At 42.7% G+C, this 20600-nt stretch overlaps 1 protein-coding gene across 2 annotated transcripts; it reads left to right on the top strand.

Moving 5' to 3' along the window:
- The first annotated feature begins 835 nt into the window (after positions 1-835).
- pax8 (paired box 8) lies at positions 836-11793 on the top strand. 2 transcript variants are annotated; one of them, XM_061698395.1, is made up of 11 exons: positions 836-914; positions 4825-4990; positions 6267-6464; positions 6950-7026; positions 7109-7234; positions 7773-7948; positions 8069-8189; positions 8319-8561; positions 9295-9396; positions 10271-10357; positions 11723-11793. In XM_061698395.1, the coding sequence occupies exons 1-11, from the start codon at positions 893-895 to the stop codon at positions 11791-11793; spliced, it is 1389 nt and encodes a 462-aa protein (XP_061554379.1). In that variant the 5' UTR covers positions 836-892. The 2 variants fall into 2 exon arrangements, with proteins under 2 accessions (XP_061554379.1, XP_061554378.1); XM_061698394.1 differs by having other exon boundaries at positions 8226-8561.
- Positions 11794-20600: the final 8807 nt, after the last annotated feature.

The raw sequence follows: 20600 nt of genomic DNA, 5'->3' as shown, positions 1-20600 counted from the left end.
TCTGATGGGGTGAGAACAGACTTTTCTGAATGTAAAAATACAAAAGACATGATAGCATATTGCAGTTAGCAAGTTTTGTTTCATCTACTGTCATATTTTATAAATGCCTTTGTCTGAACTGAAATGCCCTTTTATGTCATTTCTTTTAAAAAGTTCTTTTTGTGTTATTTCTATATGCCAAATATACCAAAAATGTAAGACCCTCTCGATGAACACCAGAAAAAAAGAACACCAGAAAAAAAGCACACACATAATCCATGTAAAAATCATGAACCTAATAGCATAATAGCCTACGTCATTTTTTTTTTTTTTTTTAACAAACACTGCGCTTGATTGTAGGAAAATACACAAATGTATTGCATGTGACTTAAAAAAATTGTACCAACATAAAAGTCACAAAAGAAACAGTTCAAAAAGATTAAATGGAAACGTATTGTACTTCAAAGTTAAATACAACTGAACTGCACTTAACAAATGTACTATGCTAAAAACAAAACAAAAAGTTGAAACCATTGTAACATTACGCACAATTTGAACATTTGATTCAGTGATTCTTTTCAGAAGAAACAATTAAATAAATCAAACAAGAAGAGTCCAGTTGCCTTCATTCAACCTATGTGGGGGAAAAAAATGATGGCTATTGTGATAATAGGTTTAAAATGACCTAAGCAATTATGCTATGAGGCTAACGAATTGTCAAAGATGATCAGAAGTGTTGTGTTGCTGCAGAATCGGACGAGCCACCCTCATGCCCGTCGGGGCAGGGCGAACGTGCAGGGAGTAGAAGAAGAAGAAGAAGAAAAAGAAGAGGACAAAAAAGAGGGGCAGGGTGGAGGACGAGAGCGTGCTCACGTTCGGCTGGTGGAGGTGCAGGGAGCAACATCTCAGGGATATGTCCGCTGGCACGGCAAGAGGTAAATACACAGGCTGCACCCGTGACTCGCAAAGTGTGGCACGGGTACCACGAGTGGCACGCGGGCTTCTTCTTGTGGTACGCAAAAGAATCACTGAATGAAATACAATTCATAACGTTTAAAACATGAAATACAAGCAAACATATGAAGAATGAAACATTTTTTTTTAAATGCAGTACAGTATATTTTCTACTTTTCAAGTACAGTACCTTTTTTGAAGTACAGTTCAGTTGTATTTAACTTTTTTTAAATTCAGTCCAGTCCATTTTGTACTTTTCAGTGCTGTACAGTTTTCAAGTACAGTCGTATTTTTTAATTCAGTAAAGTATCATTTTTACTTTTTAAGTAAGTACAATAGATTGTTTTTGTACAGTTCTGTTGTATTCAACTTGTTTTCCAGTACATATATTACTTTTTAGTACATTACATTTAAGCAGAGTTCAGTTGTATTTAACTTTTTTTCCAGTACATATATTAGTTTTTAGTACATTGCATTTAAGCACAGTTCAGTTGTATTTAACTTTTTTGAATCCAGTAATTTCTTTGAAAACAGTTCAGTTGAAGTTGACTTTTTTAATGCAGCAAAGCACATTTTTCACTTTTGAAGTACAGTAAAATTTGTCAACATGTCAAACACATCTGCTCTCACAAGAAGTGAAGGTTGGGTGTTCTACACAGAGGCAACCGATCAGAGGAAAGTGGTCTAAGCCAAATATGGACAAAGCGGATGCAAGACTGGGTCAAACAGAAGTAAATGTCAGAGGGGCCTTTTCTGAAAATGAGAGAACCATTGCACTACACGAAACAAAACAAAAACAAAAAACAAAAAAAACATGTACTCGTGCTAGTATTGCTTTTAAAACATCTCCATGCGACCCCTGCATTTTCTCATTCCTTCCCGATACATTATGCCGCCCCAAAAAAATCGCATTATTCTCCACGATTTATTCATTTGCTCAACTTTTACTCCATTTGTGTTTGATTGACATTCTGACAACTCGAGTGGTCCCAAAGTAGTTCGTCTAAATATAAGACAAGACACACAAAATGGAAAAGTGCAAGCCAAGCAGATGTCAAAGCAGCATCGTAATGGCAGAAAGAAAGCGTGCGATCCACCAAGTGTGGTTGACAAGTAGGAGTAAACAATTCTCTTTTTTAATGATCATTTATATACATTTACGATTAGCATTAGTCAAGTATGAGTTGGCTAAATAATTCGATTACACATATTTATTACTAATATTAACAATACGTAGGAGTAATATATAATTTGATTGTTTATATTTATTCATTATTAACCATAATAAAGAAAGCATACATATTCTTATTATCAACACTTGTCAAGAAAGAGTAAATGATTATTTTTTGTATTATTTATATTTCAGTGTGACTGTGAGTGTTATTGGTTGCCCTGTGATAGGCTGACAACCTGTACATTCATTCATATTTCTTATAATGTATATTTATTATTTATATGAAAAATTATTAAGCGTAAATAATTATTTTTATTATATTTTTTTTATTTATAATGGTCAAGTAAGGGTACATATCACTTATTATTGTATCATTAACTTAGTGTAGACGTAAAGCATTGTGTGTTTATTAGTAGTATTCAAAATTTGCCAGAGTAAATATTTTTCAAATATTTATTATATACAATTCTCCATTGCATAATCATGTTGTATTACCTATATTGACGATCAGTATTAACAATTAGTAAATAAGATGGAGGACTTAAATAATAATTCTTTATATAATATATATATATATATACTCTAAATTATTAACCAGTCAAGTGTGAATAAAAAACGTATTCATGATCTATCTATCTATCTAATTTGGTAACGAATGCATGTTTTATATTGGCGCGCACGCCACTTTTGTGCGCATGCACCATATTGCCCCCCCCCCCCCGCCCCCCAACCCCACCACCACCACCACCCACCACCCCTCACTCCCACCCACCCGAGGGGGGGGGGGGTGTTGCTCGACTTTAATATCCTGCAGGTTGATGAAGCTTGGCGGGGAGATTTTTGTCTCCACACTCGGCTGGCAGCGTTAATAGAGACCCCCCCCCCCCCCCCCCCACCCCCCTCCCACAGTTCCCCCGCCCCTTACTCCCCAAAAGACACCCACCCCCACCCTCCCCCTCCCAGAAGTGTGTTTGATGTGGAAATGAAAGCTGGCAAAAGGCTGAGAGAAAGAGACGCGACTCAATGGGTTAAATCAAAAGAGACAGTGTTCGTGCAAGAGACCTCCTGTGCGTGCGCGTGCGTGCTCGCATGCGTGCGCGCGTCACCCCAACACTTCCCAACCCAACTCAAATGTAGCATGTGCTCACACTTCTTTAAAAAGATCTTTTGAAAAATAATTCATCTCTGGCCCCATCGAATGCCTCTAATTTAATTGTAGTTATTATTCACTGCCAGTGGTTATTTGACAACTGGTCACGGCACGACAAGAATAGCCAATCAGAGACTTTCAACTGAGACAGGAGGCGTGACCGGATAGTGTGTCAATCATTTCATTCATCGTGCCGCAGCCTCTCGCAAAGGAGACTATTATAGTTTCTTGGGCTGATTATTTAACAAAGGTTCGCTACAAAAACAAACAAAAACCAAAACAAAAACGACAGTTCTTAAGACAAAGGGTAAACATATATTACAGTAGTGTCCTATACGCGGACGGCTGCATATTGGGGTTGGAAAACCACCACATACATCGTGTCACCATTCTTACCGGGTCGTCAGGTAAGTTGATTACCTCTCTTATATTTTTAATTGATTATGCATTCCAAATAATACAACATCAAACCGGTAACATATTGTGTTTGTCAACACTCCATCATGAATAAGCCATGCTAGTAATGTAGTTGGCACGCACGGGCGTTTCTTTGGGCAGAGACGCGAGAGCGCGGGTGCGGGGGTTGACGTGAGGCTACGTTCAAATTTTGCTAGCAGTTTGAAAACTGCAAAACGTGCATTTATTATAAGAGTGAAATAAAATACATTCTAGTACTTCATATATTCAACACACAAAAGCAAGTGACTTATGAATATATGATGTTATGGGGGGAAAAAAGGAATGATCATAAAAGATCTCGATAAATGGTGAGAAAATTCATTCATTTCAGAAGTTCCATTCAAACTATATCACATAGATTTACTAGAGTCGTATCTTTTTGTTATTTTGATGACTATAGCTTTCAGCTCACGATACCCGCAAATTTACTAGCTCGAGGAATGAGAATACAGCGGACCCCCGCTATTGGCAGGGGATAAGGACCAAGCCCGACCGCGAATAGCGAAAGCCCGCGGATAATTGACGCTTCCTTGTAATTGCCATAAAAAAAGTAAAAAAATAAAAATAAAAAAAATAAAAATGCACCTGTACATTGATACATATAGTGCTTTCCAATGCTTTTCCATCATTGATTAGCAGGCTCCCTCTAGTGGTATGTGAAAGAATCACTGAATTTGTTAAGTACAGCTCAGTTGTAGTTAACTTTCAAGTACAATATAGTAGTATTTAATCTTATAGAACAGTTTGTTTTCAAACATTTGTTTAGGTATAATTTATAACTTATTTGCAATACATTTCCTATATTTAAGCGCCGTGTTAATGTTCAAACTGTGCATACTGTTACAGTGGTTTACAGTAATATCATTTATACTTTTTAGGATTAAAACCTCTGTCTCGCTTTTTGATGAACACGTAGGCCTACTACCTACTGTATTTCAATGTTGGTCATGATGGTGGTACGTGGAGTGTTTTTTTTTCTTTTCTTTTTTTCTTCAGACGTACTTGTTGCGAAAAGTTTGAGAACCACTGCTTTACATTGAAGACACACAAGAATCGGCGTGTTTGGTTCCCTGACATTCATCAGTGTTCATCCCCCCTCCTCCCCCAGGTCATGGGGGTCTTAACCAACTAGGCGGAATGTTTGTTAATGGCCGTCCACTTCCGGAGGTGATCCGGCAACGCATCGTGGACATGGCCCACCAGGGGGTCCGGCCGTGCGACATCTCCCGCCAGCTCCGCGTCAGTCACGGCTGCGTCAGCAAGATCCTGGGACGGTGAGTTGCCACTTGTACCCTTTGGACGGCTTGTTAGTGCAAACTGCGGAAAGACGTTTGAGTATTTATTCGACATCCTTGAGGTCGTACTAGTAGCCAAAATAGTAGTGGAATAAACGTTACTAGTAAGACACAGTTGTTCTACTAGTAGGCCCTAGTCATTCCACTAGAGTGCTGAATTGTCTTATTAGTGAGGACAGAGAGTGTAGTAGTACATGGACCTTAAGCCGGATAAGAATATCAAATAAATGCTCAAACACCTTTCCATAGCGCAGTACTAGTATGCAATTACACACTACTAACGCGCGACTACATGCATCTAGTAGGACATTTTTATAGCATGTATGACAATTCTCCAGTAGGACAGCTACATGTTACTATTAAAGCAAAACTGTGCACGAGTTGACAGTGGCGTCTTGAGATACTGTACGGCCCGACTTTCCAAGTTTTTCGAGATACAAGCCGCCATTTTTTTGGCTTTAACAAGCTTGAGATCCGAGCGCTGTATGGTGGCAGTGAACTCAATTCAACTCACTTCGCACTAAGCAGCCGTTTGGCAGATAGAGATGAATTCATCAAAAAAAAAAAATAATAATAATACAATTTAAAAAAAGAGGCTCCAAGCTGTTTAACACCATTCCCAGTTGAAGTTTACTGTCACACTGAACATCAAACACAGAGAATTACACATTTTTAAAACAACCAATTATGCTTAAAAAAATGGCCTCCTAGTTTAAGATATGGGGAAACATTCACATGCGAACGGTTAGCATCGATAGTCGCGGTTTTACAAACTCTTTAACCAATGTATATTTGAACACAAATGGTGGAACAGCACATTTAGATGGATAATAATATAACAATACTAACAAGCATATATTACATTATTTATCCTCTACAAAAAATGACTAATATTTCAGAAACTTACAGAGTTGTAGTAGAAGACGACGTGTATTATTTGTCTTCGTTTGTGTCTGCATGACTGTTATACAGTACTGCCTCCCGGTGGCCAAGGCTGGAACACCAGAACAAGTGCACACTTTTTCCTTACAAGTAACATGTAGTTATCCTAAAGGCCTGCCAAAGTTGTCCAACTCATGTGCAGAAATGTCATACTGCGGTGGAATTTTTTGTTTTGTTTTACTAGTAAGACAGTCGTTCATTTAATGGGCTGAATTTTCTTACTAGAGAGGACAAAGAGCCTACTAGTTCATGGATATCAATGACAGTCAAAAAGCGCTCAAACGGCTTTCCATTCAAAACGGTTCCCCCGCAGGTATTACGAGACAGGCAGCATCAAGCCCGGCGTGATCGGCGGCTCCAAGCCCAAAGTGGCCACGCCGAAGGTGGTGGACAAGATCGCAGAGTACAAGAGGCAGAACCCCACCATGTTCGCCTGGGAGATCAGGGACAGGCTGCTCGCCGAGGCGGTGTGCGACGGCGACACCGTGCCCAGCGTCAGCTCCATCAACAGGTGAGCAACCGGCCTGCGAGCGCACTCGTGATTGTCTTCAGTCACTGTTCGCCGTGAACTATTCACCAATTCCCTGGAAAACTCAATCTATTCGTATTTTTATGCTCTTTATGATGCTGCCCAAACCCTGTCGAAATTGAAAAGTAGTACAGTACTTGGGTTTTAACAAGGAGGTTTATTAAAGCGACACACCTCAAGATCTCAAGAGGCAAGCTTTGTATGACAGGGAGGAGCTAGGAACTCAATATATAAATATAAATATATAAATATATAGATCTACATCACTCCAACACATTGCATAATTGCCACTGCATTTGGTTATTATAATTTTTATGCATAGCTTTGAACAGAGGTCCAGAAAAAAAAAAATTGAGGCAAGGATTCACGGGGGCACAAAATGACGCTGAGGGCCGGATCTGGAGGGGGGGCCTTGAGTTTGACACCTGTGCCGTAAGTCATCATTGTGTGGCCTTCTTCTCTATCAGGATCATTCGAACCAAAGTCCAGCAGCCGTTCAATCTCCCTCTGGATGGAAAAGGCCTAAGCCCTGGACAAACCTTGAGTAAGTCTAAGACCCTTTCCTTCCTTCCTCCATTGTCGTATATATATGCTCGATTTATAAGCCAATGTTTTCCTTTTTCAAGTTCCTAGTTCGGCCGTCACCCCGCCCGAGTCTCCGCACTCCGACTCTTTGGGCTCCACCTACTCCATTAGCGGCCTCTTAGGAATCCCCCAACCCAGCAGCGAGGGCAAGAGGAGCCATGATGACAGTAAGAGCCCCCACTAGAACCTCCACTAAGGCCTTGTCATTGGGATCAGCGCCAAATTGGACTTCGTCATCCATCTCTTTTTTTTTTTTTTGGTGCAAACAATTCCTAGTGGGATACATTTCGAAATTATTAACTTTTTCCCTTATTATCTTGTGAGGAATCTGAAATGTAACAAAAATGAGTACTATTTCAACAATATTATCTGTGTTTTCATTTCCACATGTGCAACATACAGATCACAGTGGATCTATAAACCGTATGTACCTTTTACAAAGCATATTAGGGTCTAGTAGAAATCATTTTAAAATTACATTTTCACATCGATCTGGAAATCTTGACAACCTTAACTGACTCATCACACCATACAAACTAAAGTGGGTCCCCTTGATGCAAGAGGAACAAAAACTTGGGTGGTTAGGGAGGTTGCTTCAGCACAGCGGTCATCTCCTCGGGCCGGGAACTGTCAGATGCTCAGGGCATTGTGAGCAGCCACAGGTCTTCCTCAGAATGGTCAACTTCTGCTTCCTTTGGTCATCAGGCGACCAGGACAGCTGTCGGCACAGTGTGGACTCTCAGGGCAGCGGCGGCGGCGCCATTCCCAGGAAAAGCATGCGTATGGACCACTTCTCGCAGCACTTGGACTGCGGCTTTGAGCGTCCCCACTACCCTCCCGACTCCTTCTCCACCTCCGCCTCGGGTAGCAAGACGGAGCAGGTGAGGACCCCAGCGTCACGTGATGTGTTGTTAGGAATTCCGAGACATGAGCATGTTTGGTTTGGGTTTTGTTTTTTTTTTCCCTGGGGCGACAGCTAATAGCTAATCCTTGGCCTTCAGACTTTGTACCCGCTGTCGCTCATCAGCGGCAGCCTGGACGAGGCCAAGAGCAGCCTGTCATCGTCCGGCTCCGCCATTGGACGCAACCTGACGGCGCATCAGAGCTACACCATGGTGCCTGGTGAGATGACGCCCTCCTCGCCAAAACCAGTTTTAGCCACCCGTCGTTCCTGGATTCGGTTTTCCATGGTTTTTGGTTTTCCATTGTTTCATTTCGTCCATTTTCCCGCCTCGCCGCACCCTCGTCCAGAGCCCCTCCAGTCCCTGCCGCTCTGTTTGAAGCAGGAAATGTCACCAGAAGTTACCAGCACCAGCCCCGCCTCGCCAAACATGGCGCCGTCCAACCTGCCATTTGTGGAGCTGCAGAAACCGGTTTCTATGAGTAGCAGCAGCTGCGGCGGTGGAGCTAGCACCCATTTCTCTAATTCCTTCAACTCATTCTCCCATCACGCACCTGTGTATGGCCAGATCGGCGGCCAGTCAATCATCTCAGGTAACGTCCACGACCCCCTCGGGATGTCACCCAGTTATCCGCTCATCTCATGATCATGTGCTTTTGATAAAGCTCAGGTGTCAAAACGTTATTTTGAGTTTATTTCTTATGAGAAAGAGAAATTGCATGGCGTCTTCCGACTAACATGGCAGCTACTGAGCCACCGTCCTGATCGCAAGCATACATTTGTGTCCAGTTCCTGGAATGAGGCGTACATGCTGCTCAAGGAGAGGTTGCACAGAGCGGTTGCGAAGTTCTTCCGACAAACGCGGCGGCTGCTGTCACGCACAAACATTCGATTGTTTCCAGTTACGTAGAACGAGGTGTACAAACGTTTGACAACAAGCCCGATGCCGCTTGAGGCGAGGTTGCGTAGAGTTGACTCGCAGAATGCAGTATACGAGGTCTTCCAACTAACGCGGAAGCTGCAGTGATGCTTCCACTAAACAGGTGCTGCCCCCTGGTCCCAAACATACAATCTTGTACGGTTACTTAAATTCGGGTCATGACTCACATACCGCTCAAGCAGAAGTTGCATTGGCCGACTCAACAAATACATTATCTGATCGCCTGCCGAGGTAAAATTTCCAATATGTTTCAAAATTAAACATTTGTATTTTTGTACAGCCATAATTTTGGATGCACTTGTGTACCTAATATTTTGCCCGGTGAGTGGATTACCAACATAATAACGCTAACCTAACGTACGTCTCATTCTGTGGGTGGTTTTCAGGGCGAGACATGGTGAGCTCCACCCTGCCGGGTTACCCGCCTCACATCCCGTCGCCGGCCCAGTCGGGATACTCCTCGTCTGCCATTGCTGGCGTAGTCGCAGGTACGTGTTGTTGTTGTACTGCACACACACACACACACACAAACACACACACAAACATAAAAGAGAGAGAATATTGGGGGGGGGGGTGGATAAGGAAAAGCAGCGGTTTGCGACGGAGGCTTGACTGGAGTTAATGAGTTGACTTGAACAGCGTGTGTGTGTGTGTGTGTGTGTGTGTGTGAGTACATGGGCCCAGGGGGTACAAGGAACAGGCTTGGGGGTTCCACCCTGCTGCCCACTACCCCCACCCAGCCAAACACCTCTGACCACACATCGCCATGGGAACCAGGGGGCCCAGGAGGGTGGTCTTTGTAGTGTGTGTGTGTGTGTGTCAGGATGCCACTTTGTGTGTGTGTGAGGCATTTTTTTTTATTTTTTTTTTTTATTTGAAGTCTGCCCTTCGAAGCGCGAAATGAGAGGGTCTGATTTATTATTTTTCTGGTGGGCTCGCAGTGAGGGAGCGTTGATACACAATTACCTCGTATAGGGGGGGATGGAGGTGCTTGTGGTGGTGGGGTACGGACTAGAGGAGCTGGAGGTGGAGATTCATGAGGATTCATTCCAGCCAACATAATTACCAATTAGATATTGGAATGTGAAAAAAAGAGAGCCGAAGAGGAAGGAGGGAGGCTCAAGCAGGAAGTGCAAGAAGAGGAGGCTTGAGGGCGAAGGGCATGCACCACTGGGTTCGAGGGATTTGGGCCTCCGCCTGCATTGTAGATTAATGGTTTACAGGCTCAGCTAAACTGCTGGTGAATGATGAGCTAAGCGGCGCGTAAACATCTCACAGAAATGGACGATCTTGTTTCTTAAAAAAAAAAAAAAAAATCATGTAACCTTTTTTTTTTTTATTTTTTTTTTTACCCTCCCTCAGGCGCCGACTACCCCGCTCAGTCCTACAGCCACTCGCCGTACGCCTCCTACAGCGACGCTTGGAGGTTCACTAACTCCAGCATACTGGGTGAGTGACGCTGGCCGGGTGTTTGTTAACGGAAGGAGGTAGTCAGGTTCGAATCTCTGCTCAGGTTTTGTCCAGGAACTTTTTGCCAAATTCCAAAAATCATAGGTTCACTGAAAAAAAATTGTCCATCGGTGTGAATGCTTGTTTGTCTATTTGTGCCTTGTGATTGAGTGGCTACCAGTCCAGGGTGTACCCTGCTTCTTTCTCCAAAAGTCAGTTTAGGCCCGCCACGCAACGAACGACGTTTTGAACCGCCACACACAGCACTGTATTGTATTATTTTCTGTTGAACCACAACCAACATGGCACAATTGTCAAGGAAGAAGCAGAGATCACCCCATTAATTGACTGCACTCGTGCATTTCCACGACAGAGACTCTCCACACTTCACGTTTTAGCCACAGGTACAATTATAGTTATAAATTGAATTCTATACACACTATATATAAATATAGTTAAGTATGATTGAAAACACAATAAACATACAGTGGTGCCTTGAGATAGGAGTGACTCAACCTACGAGTTGTGCAATATACAAGCTGTCGAACGGACGATTTTTTGCTTTGACTTGCGAGCGCTAACTTGAGATAGCGCTGTATGGTGTGGCAGGTGACTCAACTTACTTTACGGCAATCTGCAGTTTGGCAAATAAACTTCAAGCTTTTAATATGGCAACATAAACGACATAGACTGTCCGCTAGTTTAATGCTAATATAAACGCCCTAGGCACACAGGCTAACACTTAGTATCTATGTGGTGCGGTTAGTACCTTTTAACTCATTCACTTCCAGCCTTCCCAGTTAACATGGATATTTGACTTCTAAAGCCGTCAATGGCAGTGAATGTGTTAAGCAACGGATATCTGAACACAAATGATGCAGACAATATTACGATACTCACACGTATACATTCTATATCCTCTGCAAAGAACGAGTAATATTACTACTGTACTGAGAAGCGAGAGAGGAGCTGAGTCTCCATGCATAGTACATCCATCAATATGGCTGTCTGCTTCTTTGTCTAATGTTCCCTGTGATTGACGGGCGACCAGTCCAGGTGCACCATGCTTCTCTCGTCAAGTCAGCCATGGTTAATTGAACTCTGAATTGTCCATCGGTGTGAATGTGAGTTGTCGCATTCTGTTGCTATTGGAACTTATTTCTAGCAACATGAGCTCATTGTGCCTGCTGCATGCTCCATGCGGGGAAACAATGCAATGGACAGCATAGATGAAACCGAAGCAACATAATAGATGAACATTTTGGTCATAAAAACCGAAGGATAACTACAAATTGCTGATAATATGGATTAAAAAATATATAAAACTCATTAGTGACTCACATTGTTGTATGTGCGCCCCCTCAGGTTCACCCTACTATTACAGCACAGCCTCCCGCAGCGGCCCCCCCTCAGCGGCTGCCTACGACCACCTCTAGTCCCCCGCTGGACGGACCTTCACGAGCCAGACTACAACCTGGATGGAATTTTCTGACGACTCTGCAGATGGACCAGCAACCTATTTTGTTGTTGTCTTTTTTTTTTTTTTTTTTACCAAGTCAATTATTTATTTGTCATTGCCAACGATCCAAGCGACGCAGGGTAACTCGGACTCGAGCACGTTTACACATCTGCAGCCTTACGTGTCACGCGGTGCATCTTTTTCAGTACTTATTGCAGTTGTTCAGCCAAAGACTTGTTTTCTCGCACACCTGACTAAGGATATGCAACATCTTTATAATGAACTATGCTTGATTTTTATTTTGTTGTTGTTGTTGTTGTTTTACAATGCTTTCCTTTTAAAATGGGGAATATTTTCATTCTTGATTTGTCTGCTTGTGAATGAGATGGAAAAAAAAATCCCTCTATTTGTCTACATGATGTACATATGTAAATGATGACTTACCTGTGGGGCAAGCGGCAGGGCTAGTGGATGTTGAATTGATGACAAAAAGCAAAAACAGGCTTCCATACACGTGCTTAGTTTGTTGCCATGTTGGTAAGAATTGTGACTATTTTTTATTCATATACACGGTTATTATTATTGCAGATGTACTGTAAATAGGGAGTTTCTAAAGAATTATTTTTAATTAAAGCATGGCAAAGGTGAGCTTCCTGTTGCGTGTTCAATGAAATGTGACTTCCAAAAATTATTATTATTTGTATAAGTATCATGTTTATTTTTTAATGATATTTTTATAATTTGTATCATCTTGTTTAACATCCAGGTGAGGTCCCGGACCACCCCCGCAATAGGTGTAAACCGCAAAGTAGCGACCACTTATTCTTGTTTTAAATATATTTATACATATTTTAAAGCTTTATGAAACTCCCCAGAGTCTTATTAATCATCCCCACAGGCCTATTAACTTCTACCATACCCCTATAAACACTTTCTCTACTCTTAAACACCTTTTAAACTCTTGGACCTGCAGTAGTGCACATACTACCCTACACTATGTAGATTATATTCCTTGTAATATGTGTTTTAATGACTTCTTTTTCTTTCTTTTTTAAAGTTTTTACGTTTTAGGCTAGGAGGCGATTATTTTACCACAAAAATAAAATAAAACAATCACAGCAAACACTACAAATCCCACGATATGGCGACTTATGTGTGATATGAATATGGAAAGAAAATAAATAATAATCCACAATGCACTGAATCCACAATAAATGAACCCCAACATAGCAAGGAACACTCTATTTAAAATTGTATTACTATTGTTAATGTAAGGAGTAGTGGTAGCTCGAGAAGCAATTTATTGACCTGCACTATCAATCCACTATTATTATTATATAATATATAAAATATATAAGGCTCATCCATCCATCCATTTTCTGAGCCGCTTCTCCTCACTAGGGTCGCGGGCGTGCTGGAGCCTATCCCAGCTATCATCGGGCAGGAGGCGGGGTACACCCTGAACTGGTTGCCAGCCAATCGCAGTATAATGCTCATGTTGTTTCAATTAATGGACATAATTTCTTTTTTTTTTTTTCAAATGTGTGTGTTTTTTTTAAGGATGTAGCATACCCCAAAACTCTCCAAATTTTATGAGCGTGTAGCGGATGCGACCCCCCTAAAAATTGACTTGTGAGTGCCCGTCGGACATTTTGTAAAACACAAGACGAAATTACGCAAGCTTGTCCATCATCACCAAACTCTAAAGAATCCATGCTCAGAAACAACAAGAAAAAAGCAGGAAGTCTGCCATTTTGTTTTGCATTAACAATTTTTGGACGCCATTTCCAGGGGTTGTACTTTAGGTCCTCTAGGGGGATTACTCTTATTATTATTATTACCTTGGTGATACTAGCCCCATAACAGCCATTTCTTTCAGCAGTTTTAAAGGACGAGCGCAGCGACCCTGCACGCACGCGTCTGTCTAATGGCGTCTTCTTATTTTCTGCATCGACTGCTTTTATGTTCGGGGTCTGCGTCCCTTTTTTTTTTTTTTGCCACCTCATTACCACAATGCCCTAACTAGCTAGCCACGGTTCGGCGGGGCCGGCCCACCTGGTGCCCACTGACGTAAATATAGCTTTTGTGAAGGTAGACTTTTTGTATTGGTTCTCATTAGACTGTGCCGCTTTTCCATTCCTGGGCTCGTATGTGTTGCTTATGTGTATGGTTGAGCCACAGTTTGGTTTTTTTAAAGTCACCCAAATGAACAACACACAAAGGGAATACAGAGATTTGTTGCTAAATACTGTACATCAGAAATGTTTGAAGAGCATTGCTGAAAACTTGCAACGACTGAGAAGTAGGTAGTACACCTTTGTGTAGATATAGCTTTTAACTGTTTTTTCACCATTTCAGTTTTGCAGATTTTTTTGGGGGCCGCACTTTGGTGTCCTGCATCGGTCCTCCCTCTGCGACTATATACCAACTTGAGCACCTTCGTTCACATGAGCGGATATTCGGGGTAATATTATTACTAGGTCCAAGCGTGTTAACCGCGAGCTATCTGGTGGCTAGCGCCTCTCTGCGTGGTGCAGAAAGCCCCACGATGACGCCGTGGGATATATTCCAGCCACTCCAGGCTTTAAGCGGATATATTTTAGTGACTCAAACCTGTAGGTATGTGTAGGCATAAGGAAGACGCTACATTAAGTAGCGTCCATTTGTCACAAGTGCGTGATTTGGCGCATTTAGCAGACACGCTCACACCATTTGAGAAGATAGACAATGGCTTGATTTTTCACGATTTTGAAGCCTCATTATATACCGTACTTACCGATTTTTGTCATCTTTAAAATTTTCGTTTAAAATGTTTATAATCGCCTATACTAATAGTGTAAATTGCAAATATACTACAAACTATGATCCAAAACACTTAAATATAATTTCAAACTCACCTTAGAGAATTCCGCTTAAAAATAAATGGCTTCCAGTTGGTTAGATTTTTTTTTTTCCAAGGACGGCTTAAATGTCACCCAACCCATAAAAATAACAATTTTCAAGCAATAACGAGACCTGTCATTTGTTAGCTTTTTAACAGCCACGACATACACGCAGCAAAGAATCTCTAACCTCCGCTAACAACCCGGGCTGAACTTAGCTCCTCGCCGACATTCAAAGATTAGTCGAGATGAATCACTTTGCTCGTCGTCGCCTTCTCTGTTCATTCGTACTCCTAGTCTGTAGGCTTGAAACTATAATTATTAAACTCCATGCAATAAAGCTTCATTCAGACTTTCAAAAGACTGAAAAGACAAAGTTACAGTTGTGGCACATAAGCCACACAAGCGCAAGTCTTCCTGCCTCTGCGGGCCTATTAGTGAGGAGGCTTCGGGCCACAGTGCTTGCGGTAATGAGCCCGTCGGTACAACATAGGCACCCGGCCGGAACAGCTGAGGGCAGACAAAGCTGGCAGGACAGGCTGGGGGTGCGGGTGCGACAGGGAGTCACTACCACAGACAGAGCCATCGTTACACGGTGTCTGTGTGCGTGTGTGTCGAGCAGAAGGCATGTGTCCATCACCATTACGGGGTAAGAGCTCAAAAGACACAACGAGGGCCCCCGCAGAACGAGCTGGCAAAACGGCAGCAAGAGGAGTGTGTGGCGACAGGGGCAGAGGGAGGGTGGACGGAGTGGGGGTTCCGGTTGTCTCGCGCCAGTCATCTGTAAAGTTAGCCACTTATCTACGAGACAGTTACACCGGACCGAGCAATTCGAGCCCGGCAAATGAGTATTATGCAGGCCCACGCAATTTGTCCACACAAACGAGCCGTCATGGTGTCGCGCGAACGGCGGTTTTTGGGTGCTGCCGACCCACATTGCGTGTGAGAAGGCTTCGGTTTTCCAGTATTTGTTTTTGCAGACCAAGCATGACCTGTTATTGAACAAGTGTCCGATTACAGTGGAGGTTAAAGACAATTCTATTACCAATTTGTTTCACTCGAAAACAATTCCATGAGGAGATCAAGTGAAGTCGAGGTGTTCAAGGGTCATGTTAAAATTCTTGCAAGCATAAAAAGAAATTAACCACTGTTAATATCTATCCCTTTTCTCTAGTACTTGTCTTCATTACGGTGGCGTTTGATTTTGGATGTATACTGTGAACTAGTCGCCCACCAGGTGTGACATCAGAGCAATCTACCTGAACGCTTTGTAAGTTCTTCGAAACCTTCAAGAGGTTGGCTGCAATTTTGCAGGTATTTGACCTCTCGACGTAATTTGGATGTGAAGCTGTGCAGCACCTCACAATTTCGAGGATGGGCTTCAAATGAAGATATCTCCCTCTTCATGAAAGAAACTCATCCAGTCGATGCCAAAGACAAGGCTGGATTTACACTGAAAAAAAATGTGAATAAAACTCTCATACAGTAATGGGTTTATTGATTTATTGTAAAATGATGAAATTAAAAAAAATCAACTTCTTTTGCTAGTAGTGTATTGCGTAACTGGTTAATTGTAATTCACTTAATTAAATGTATAATTAAAATGAAAATTATTCTTTTTCATCATTAAAAGCTATTTTTAAATCCAGCCAAAGAGGATCTGAAGATCACTCATAGAAAAACACCTGTAACGACAACCCTATCCTCTGATTTCAAGTAACTCTCTCATCTCCTCCACCTTTGGAACAAACGTGCCAGTCAAGGGGAGCAAACAGAGGGAGCTTCAGAAAGGAGAGGTGGTGGTGGAGAGGCGGGGGGGTATAGAAACACAGGTGCCCAGTGTTGGAGCTCACCTTTTAAACAGCACACGGGCCCTGCAGGCAGGAAGCTACTGTTTGACTGCGAGACATCAAGAAAAACGCACCTTTCAAAGCACACACATTGAGCACCATGCACAGCCAGGGTGGATAAAATCAGCCCAGGTATCAGGTACCGCCCCAAGGGAAGGAGCGGGGTGACCCGAGGAGTGGGGCGGGGGGGCACTTGTGGTCAGTCACAATACAGCTCATTCACCGCCGCCGCACGGCGCTGCTCGGGTTAACGATTAGCGAGGAGGAAGCAGGTGGAACGGCTGCCGGGTCCGAGCGCTGTAAGGCCCAGATCGAGAGATGCAAAGCAGATACAAACGGAGCAGACTAGTTCACAAACATTCTTTTTATGCCGTGTTTTACGGCCGGAGCACAGTTTGTACCCAAGGAGTGTACGTTTTGAGTGTGTGTGCTAGCAATAGGAGGGGGCGAAGGGAGGTCATGCGTAGAGATACCCTCGAGCCAGGCACTCGCATTAATTCCAACAGCTGCTTTTGCTACAAAAGCCAACGTTTACATCAAGCTTGTTAGGAATCAACTGAAAGACAAGGGGAAGAGGAGTTTTCCTTCTCCTATTTTTGGTTAGTTAGGGCAGTACGATGAAATAGTGGTTCACACATTTGCCTCACAGTTCTGAGGTCCAGGGTTCCAATCTCTACCTTATTGACTGGAGTTTGCATGTTACCTTCCTTGGCTTCCAATTACATTCCAAAAGCATTCATGTTATCAATACATGTCATCCCTGTCAAAGTCTCGGGCGGACTCTTGCTGGTTGGAGTGTCTGAGAGGGCCGCAAAGAGCTTTCAAGGACCCTGCATGGAGAGGCGGGTCTGACGCCACGGCGGTCAAGAGCGGGGTTTGGCGGTGGAGAGGAAGGTGCCGAGAAAAAGAGTTTTTCAAGTGGGAGAGTGGGAGACATGGAGTAACAAGTGGAGCGTGCCAGGCGTCAGCAGCAGATGGACAATGAGCATCCGGAGCGTCGTTGAGGCCGGAAGAAAAAAAAATGTTTGTTGGTAGTGTTTATTGGTGTGGCATTTCGCGGATGTTGGCTAGTGTTCACCGCGCGAGTGGGGGAGGGGTCGGGGGAAAAGAATGTGGTGGACTTGATACCTTTGCAAAGGCAAAATGTATTTTTTATTGGCTGTATTTTACATTTTCACAGTTTCAGTCCAGACGGATTGCTTCCCTCATCCCAAAAAAACTTATGGTGACCCATTTTTCTATTATTCTTGAAGTCACTCTCCAGAAAGTATACAGTACGTATCATTGCTAACAAATGGATGCGTAGATCCAAAAAAGAAAAAAGAAAACCAGCACTCCACTAACATACAATGGGAAACTCCATAGGCACACAGGCTAACAATTAGCATCTATGCGGCAGTGTTATCCTTTGAGCAACAGATATCAGAACACAAACGATGGGGCAACACATGCAGACAGACAATATGACAATACACACAGGCATACATCCTTGATCTTCTGCAAAGGACGACTAATATTACTGCTGTACTGAGAATCCCGGAGAGGACCTGATAATCCCTGTGAGGAGCTGAGTCTCCATTCGATACTGTATATCCGTATGTGCCTTATACTGCCTCCAAGTGGCCAAGGTGGACACACCAGAATGAGCAGCACGTTCATTGAAGTGTGACAAAAACAGTTTTTTTTTTTTTATTATATTTTAATTTTGTCATTCCTGTATGTTTTTATGCAGTATAATATGATAAGAGTGCTATTTTTCTCATTAAAATTTTATTTTTATTTTTTTATTTTGAAGGCCTGGAACAGATTAATGGCATTTCCATTTATTTCAAAGGGGAGAGGTGATTTGCGATATGAGTGTTTTGGGATACAAGCATGGTCAAGGAACAAATTAAACTTGTATCTGAAGGCAGCGCTGCACAAAATTCCAAATAAAAAATTTGTCATCCCATCATGAACCAGGAAGTCGCCTGCTCTCATACAGAATGAAAAAAATATATATACCCTGGCCCACTTGTTTTTTTTAAGAGCCGTTTATTTGCTTTGTGATGAAACCGCCTTCCACAACCACAACCCTTAAACCAAACAGTACAGTCTTGCTGTCATCAACCAGGAAATCTGGTATATGCGCAACTTAATTATGCATTCGTCAAAACAGGTCAAAACACTTCTAGCGGCTCGCGTAAATAGCGAAGGGGACAAAGCACCTGGAGGAACTTTAAATGTCTACAATGTCTTTTGTTTAACACAAGATGTCACCACAGAGCAAACAGAGATGACAATAGCCGATGTTGAGGCTTGATTCATGTTTACGTATATCATATCATATTTGTAAAAATAAAAAATATAAATGTATTTGTTTTGCCCGAAGACACCAGACAAAAAGAAAACAAAATTTGAGCAAGTTCGGCTCTAAATTGTCATGTCATCAAACTGTAGTCATGCTCGTTAGCGCAGCATACGGAGGAACTCAGCGAACCGGTTTTCCGGGTTTGGTTGCGTGATGTTCCGCATATAGCGGATTGTTTGCTAAGATATGGATTAACAAAAACAAATATTGTACCCCGCAATTGTTTTCATTTTTTGTTAAGAGAAATTCTGTTTGCCAGTTTTTAGTCCGAATGGAACCATTTTCACTCCCAAATCAAAAATGGTGAATAGCAGCGTCATGTCTTCCAATGAAAAACAAGTTGCCTGCAGACTAGTAGAAATTAAAGATTTTACATTTTTTAGAGAAATTTGTTTTCCTTTTTGCCAACTGATTTGCAATGGAACCATCCTCCACAACCCTTAAACCAAAATTGTACGGTTTGTTGTCATAAACTGAGAAATGGTCTTAGATACTGATGGACAAAAACACAAATACAGCATTCTCTGTTAAACCGGGAAGTGCCCTGCTAACATGCAGACAGACAAACAAAACAAACAACTTCTTCCTCACTTTTGTTGACAGCTCAACCTTGGCGGAGGGTCTGCGCTTGACCAAGTGTTATTCTAGTTTTCTTTGTGTTGCAAAAAGCATGCCAGACTAGCCACTAATGATTCCATCTTGAGCTCTTGGCTTTTTAATTACTCAACCAGGCCTGACTGAGACTCACAAAGCTCGAATGGAGAGGGCACACACGGTACAACAACAAAAAAGGGGAAAATTCCTTGGGAAAGATGCTGTGTGAATCCAGGAGCTAAAACTGCCCCTGTTGCTCCAGCCACTTGTGACTTGGCGGCAGTCCTCCGAAGGAGGAGCCCACCGGATCCACTGAAGAAGCGCACCCTCAGCACATGTTAGCAAACATTTCAGCTGGGATGAACTAAACAACACACTAATGGCTGCCTCCCTCACCGTGGAATGTTTTGTCGTGTACTGCAGGGCTGGCGTCACCTTTCAGCATACCCCGGACCCCCCTCTCAATATGGCCCTGGGCCCCCCCGTCACTCAGGTGGCCCATCAGTCACCTTCATCTGCACAATCTGACTTTATCTTAATGAGCTGCAGTTATGACAGTCAATGAATGGAGACGGCCTCCATTCACAGGACAGGAAAGTCCAGCATTATTACGTTAACGAAGCACCCGCAGCCCGTCCAGTCATTGCCACCACCCAAAAACGTCTCGCCAAAAAGCTTATGCAGAGTCCAGTGCCTTGATCCCATTCGGACCTCCGGACAAGACAGGGTGCCCTCACGATTGTCTTTGCTCTTCATTGCGTTTCCTATTGTTGCATTACATTCCAGTGTGAGGAATGTGTACGTGTTAGAAGTTTGGAAAGGGGGGGAGCGCTACGGGCCTTTATCCTAGACATCCTGTTCTTATTGTTAAGCGCTTGAGGTCGGTCGCAACCCGACATGTCGGGTTGAAAGGGAACAAAATGGGCCTGTGCGCGCACACACTAACAGACCAAGGACTGTTTCATAGGAAGAAAAAAAGAAAAAAAAAAACAGTTTTACCCTTCAAAAATCAATCATTAACACATTTACAGATCAACAACGCATTAGTAGGATTGTACTTGACTTCTCACTCTTTGGTCTTACTTGCAGCAGGAAAATAAAGTAACAT

Source organism: Phycodurus eques, chromosome 15 (genome assembly GCF_024500275.1).
Source record: "Phycodurus eques isolate BA_2022a chromosome 15, UOR_Pequ_1.1, whole genome shotgun sequence".
Lineage (NCBI taxonomy): Eukaryota > Metazoa > Chordata > Actinopteri > Syngnathiformes > Syngnathidae > Phycodurus > Phycodurus eques.
Note: the sequence above shows the minus strand (reverse complement) of the source record. Positions and strands in the feature narration are given on the sequence as shown.

Coding starts and splice junctions, on each gene's coding strand:
- pax8 (XM_061698394.1), top strand. CDS start 893: ATGTCCGCTGGCACGGCAAGAG. Junction 6,465..6,949: donor AGCGTCAGCTCCATCAACAG/GTGAGCAACCGG, acceptor CTTCTCTATCAG/GATCATTCGAACCAAAGTCC. Junction 7,949..8,068: donor CGGGTAGCAAGACGGAGCAG/GTGAGGACCCCA, acceptor CTTGGCCTTCAG/ACTTTGTACCCGCTGTCGCT.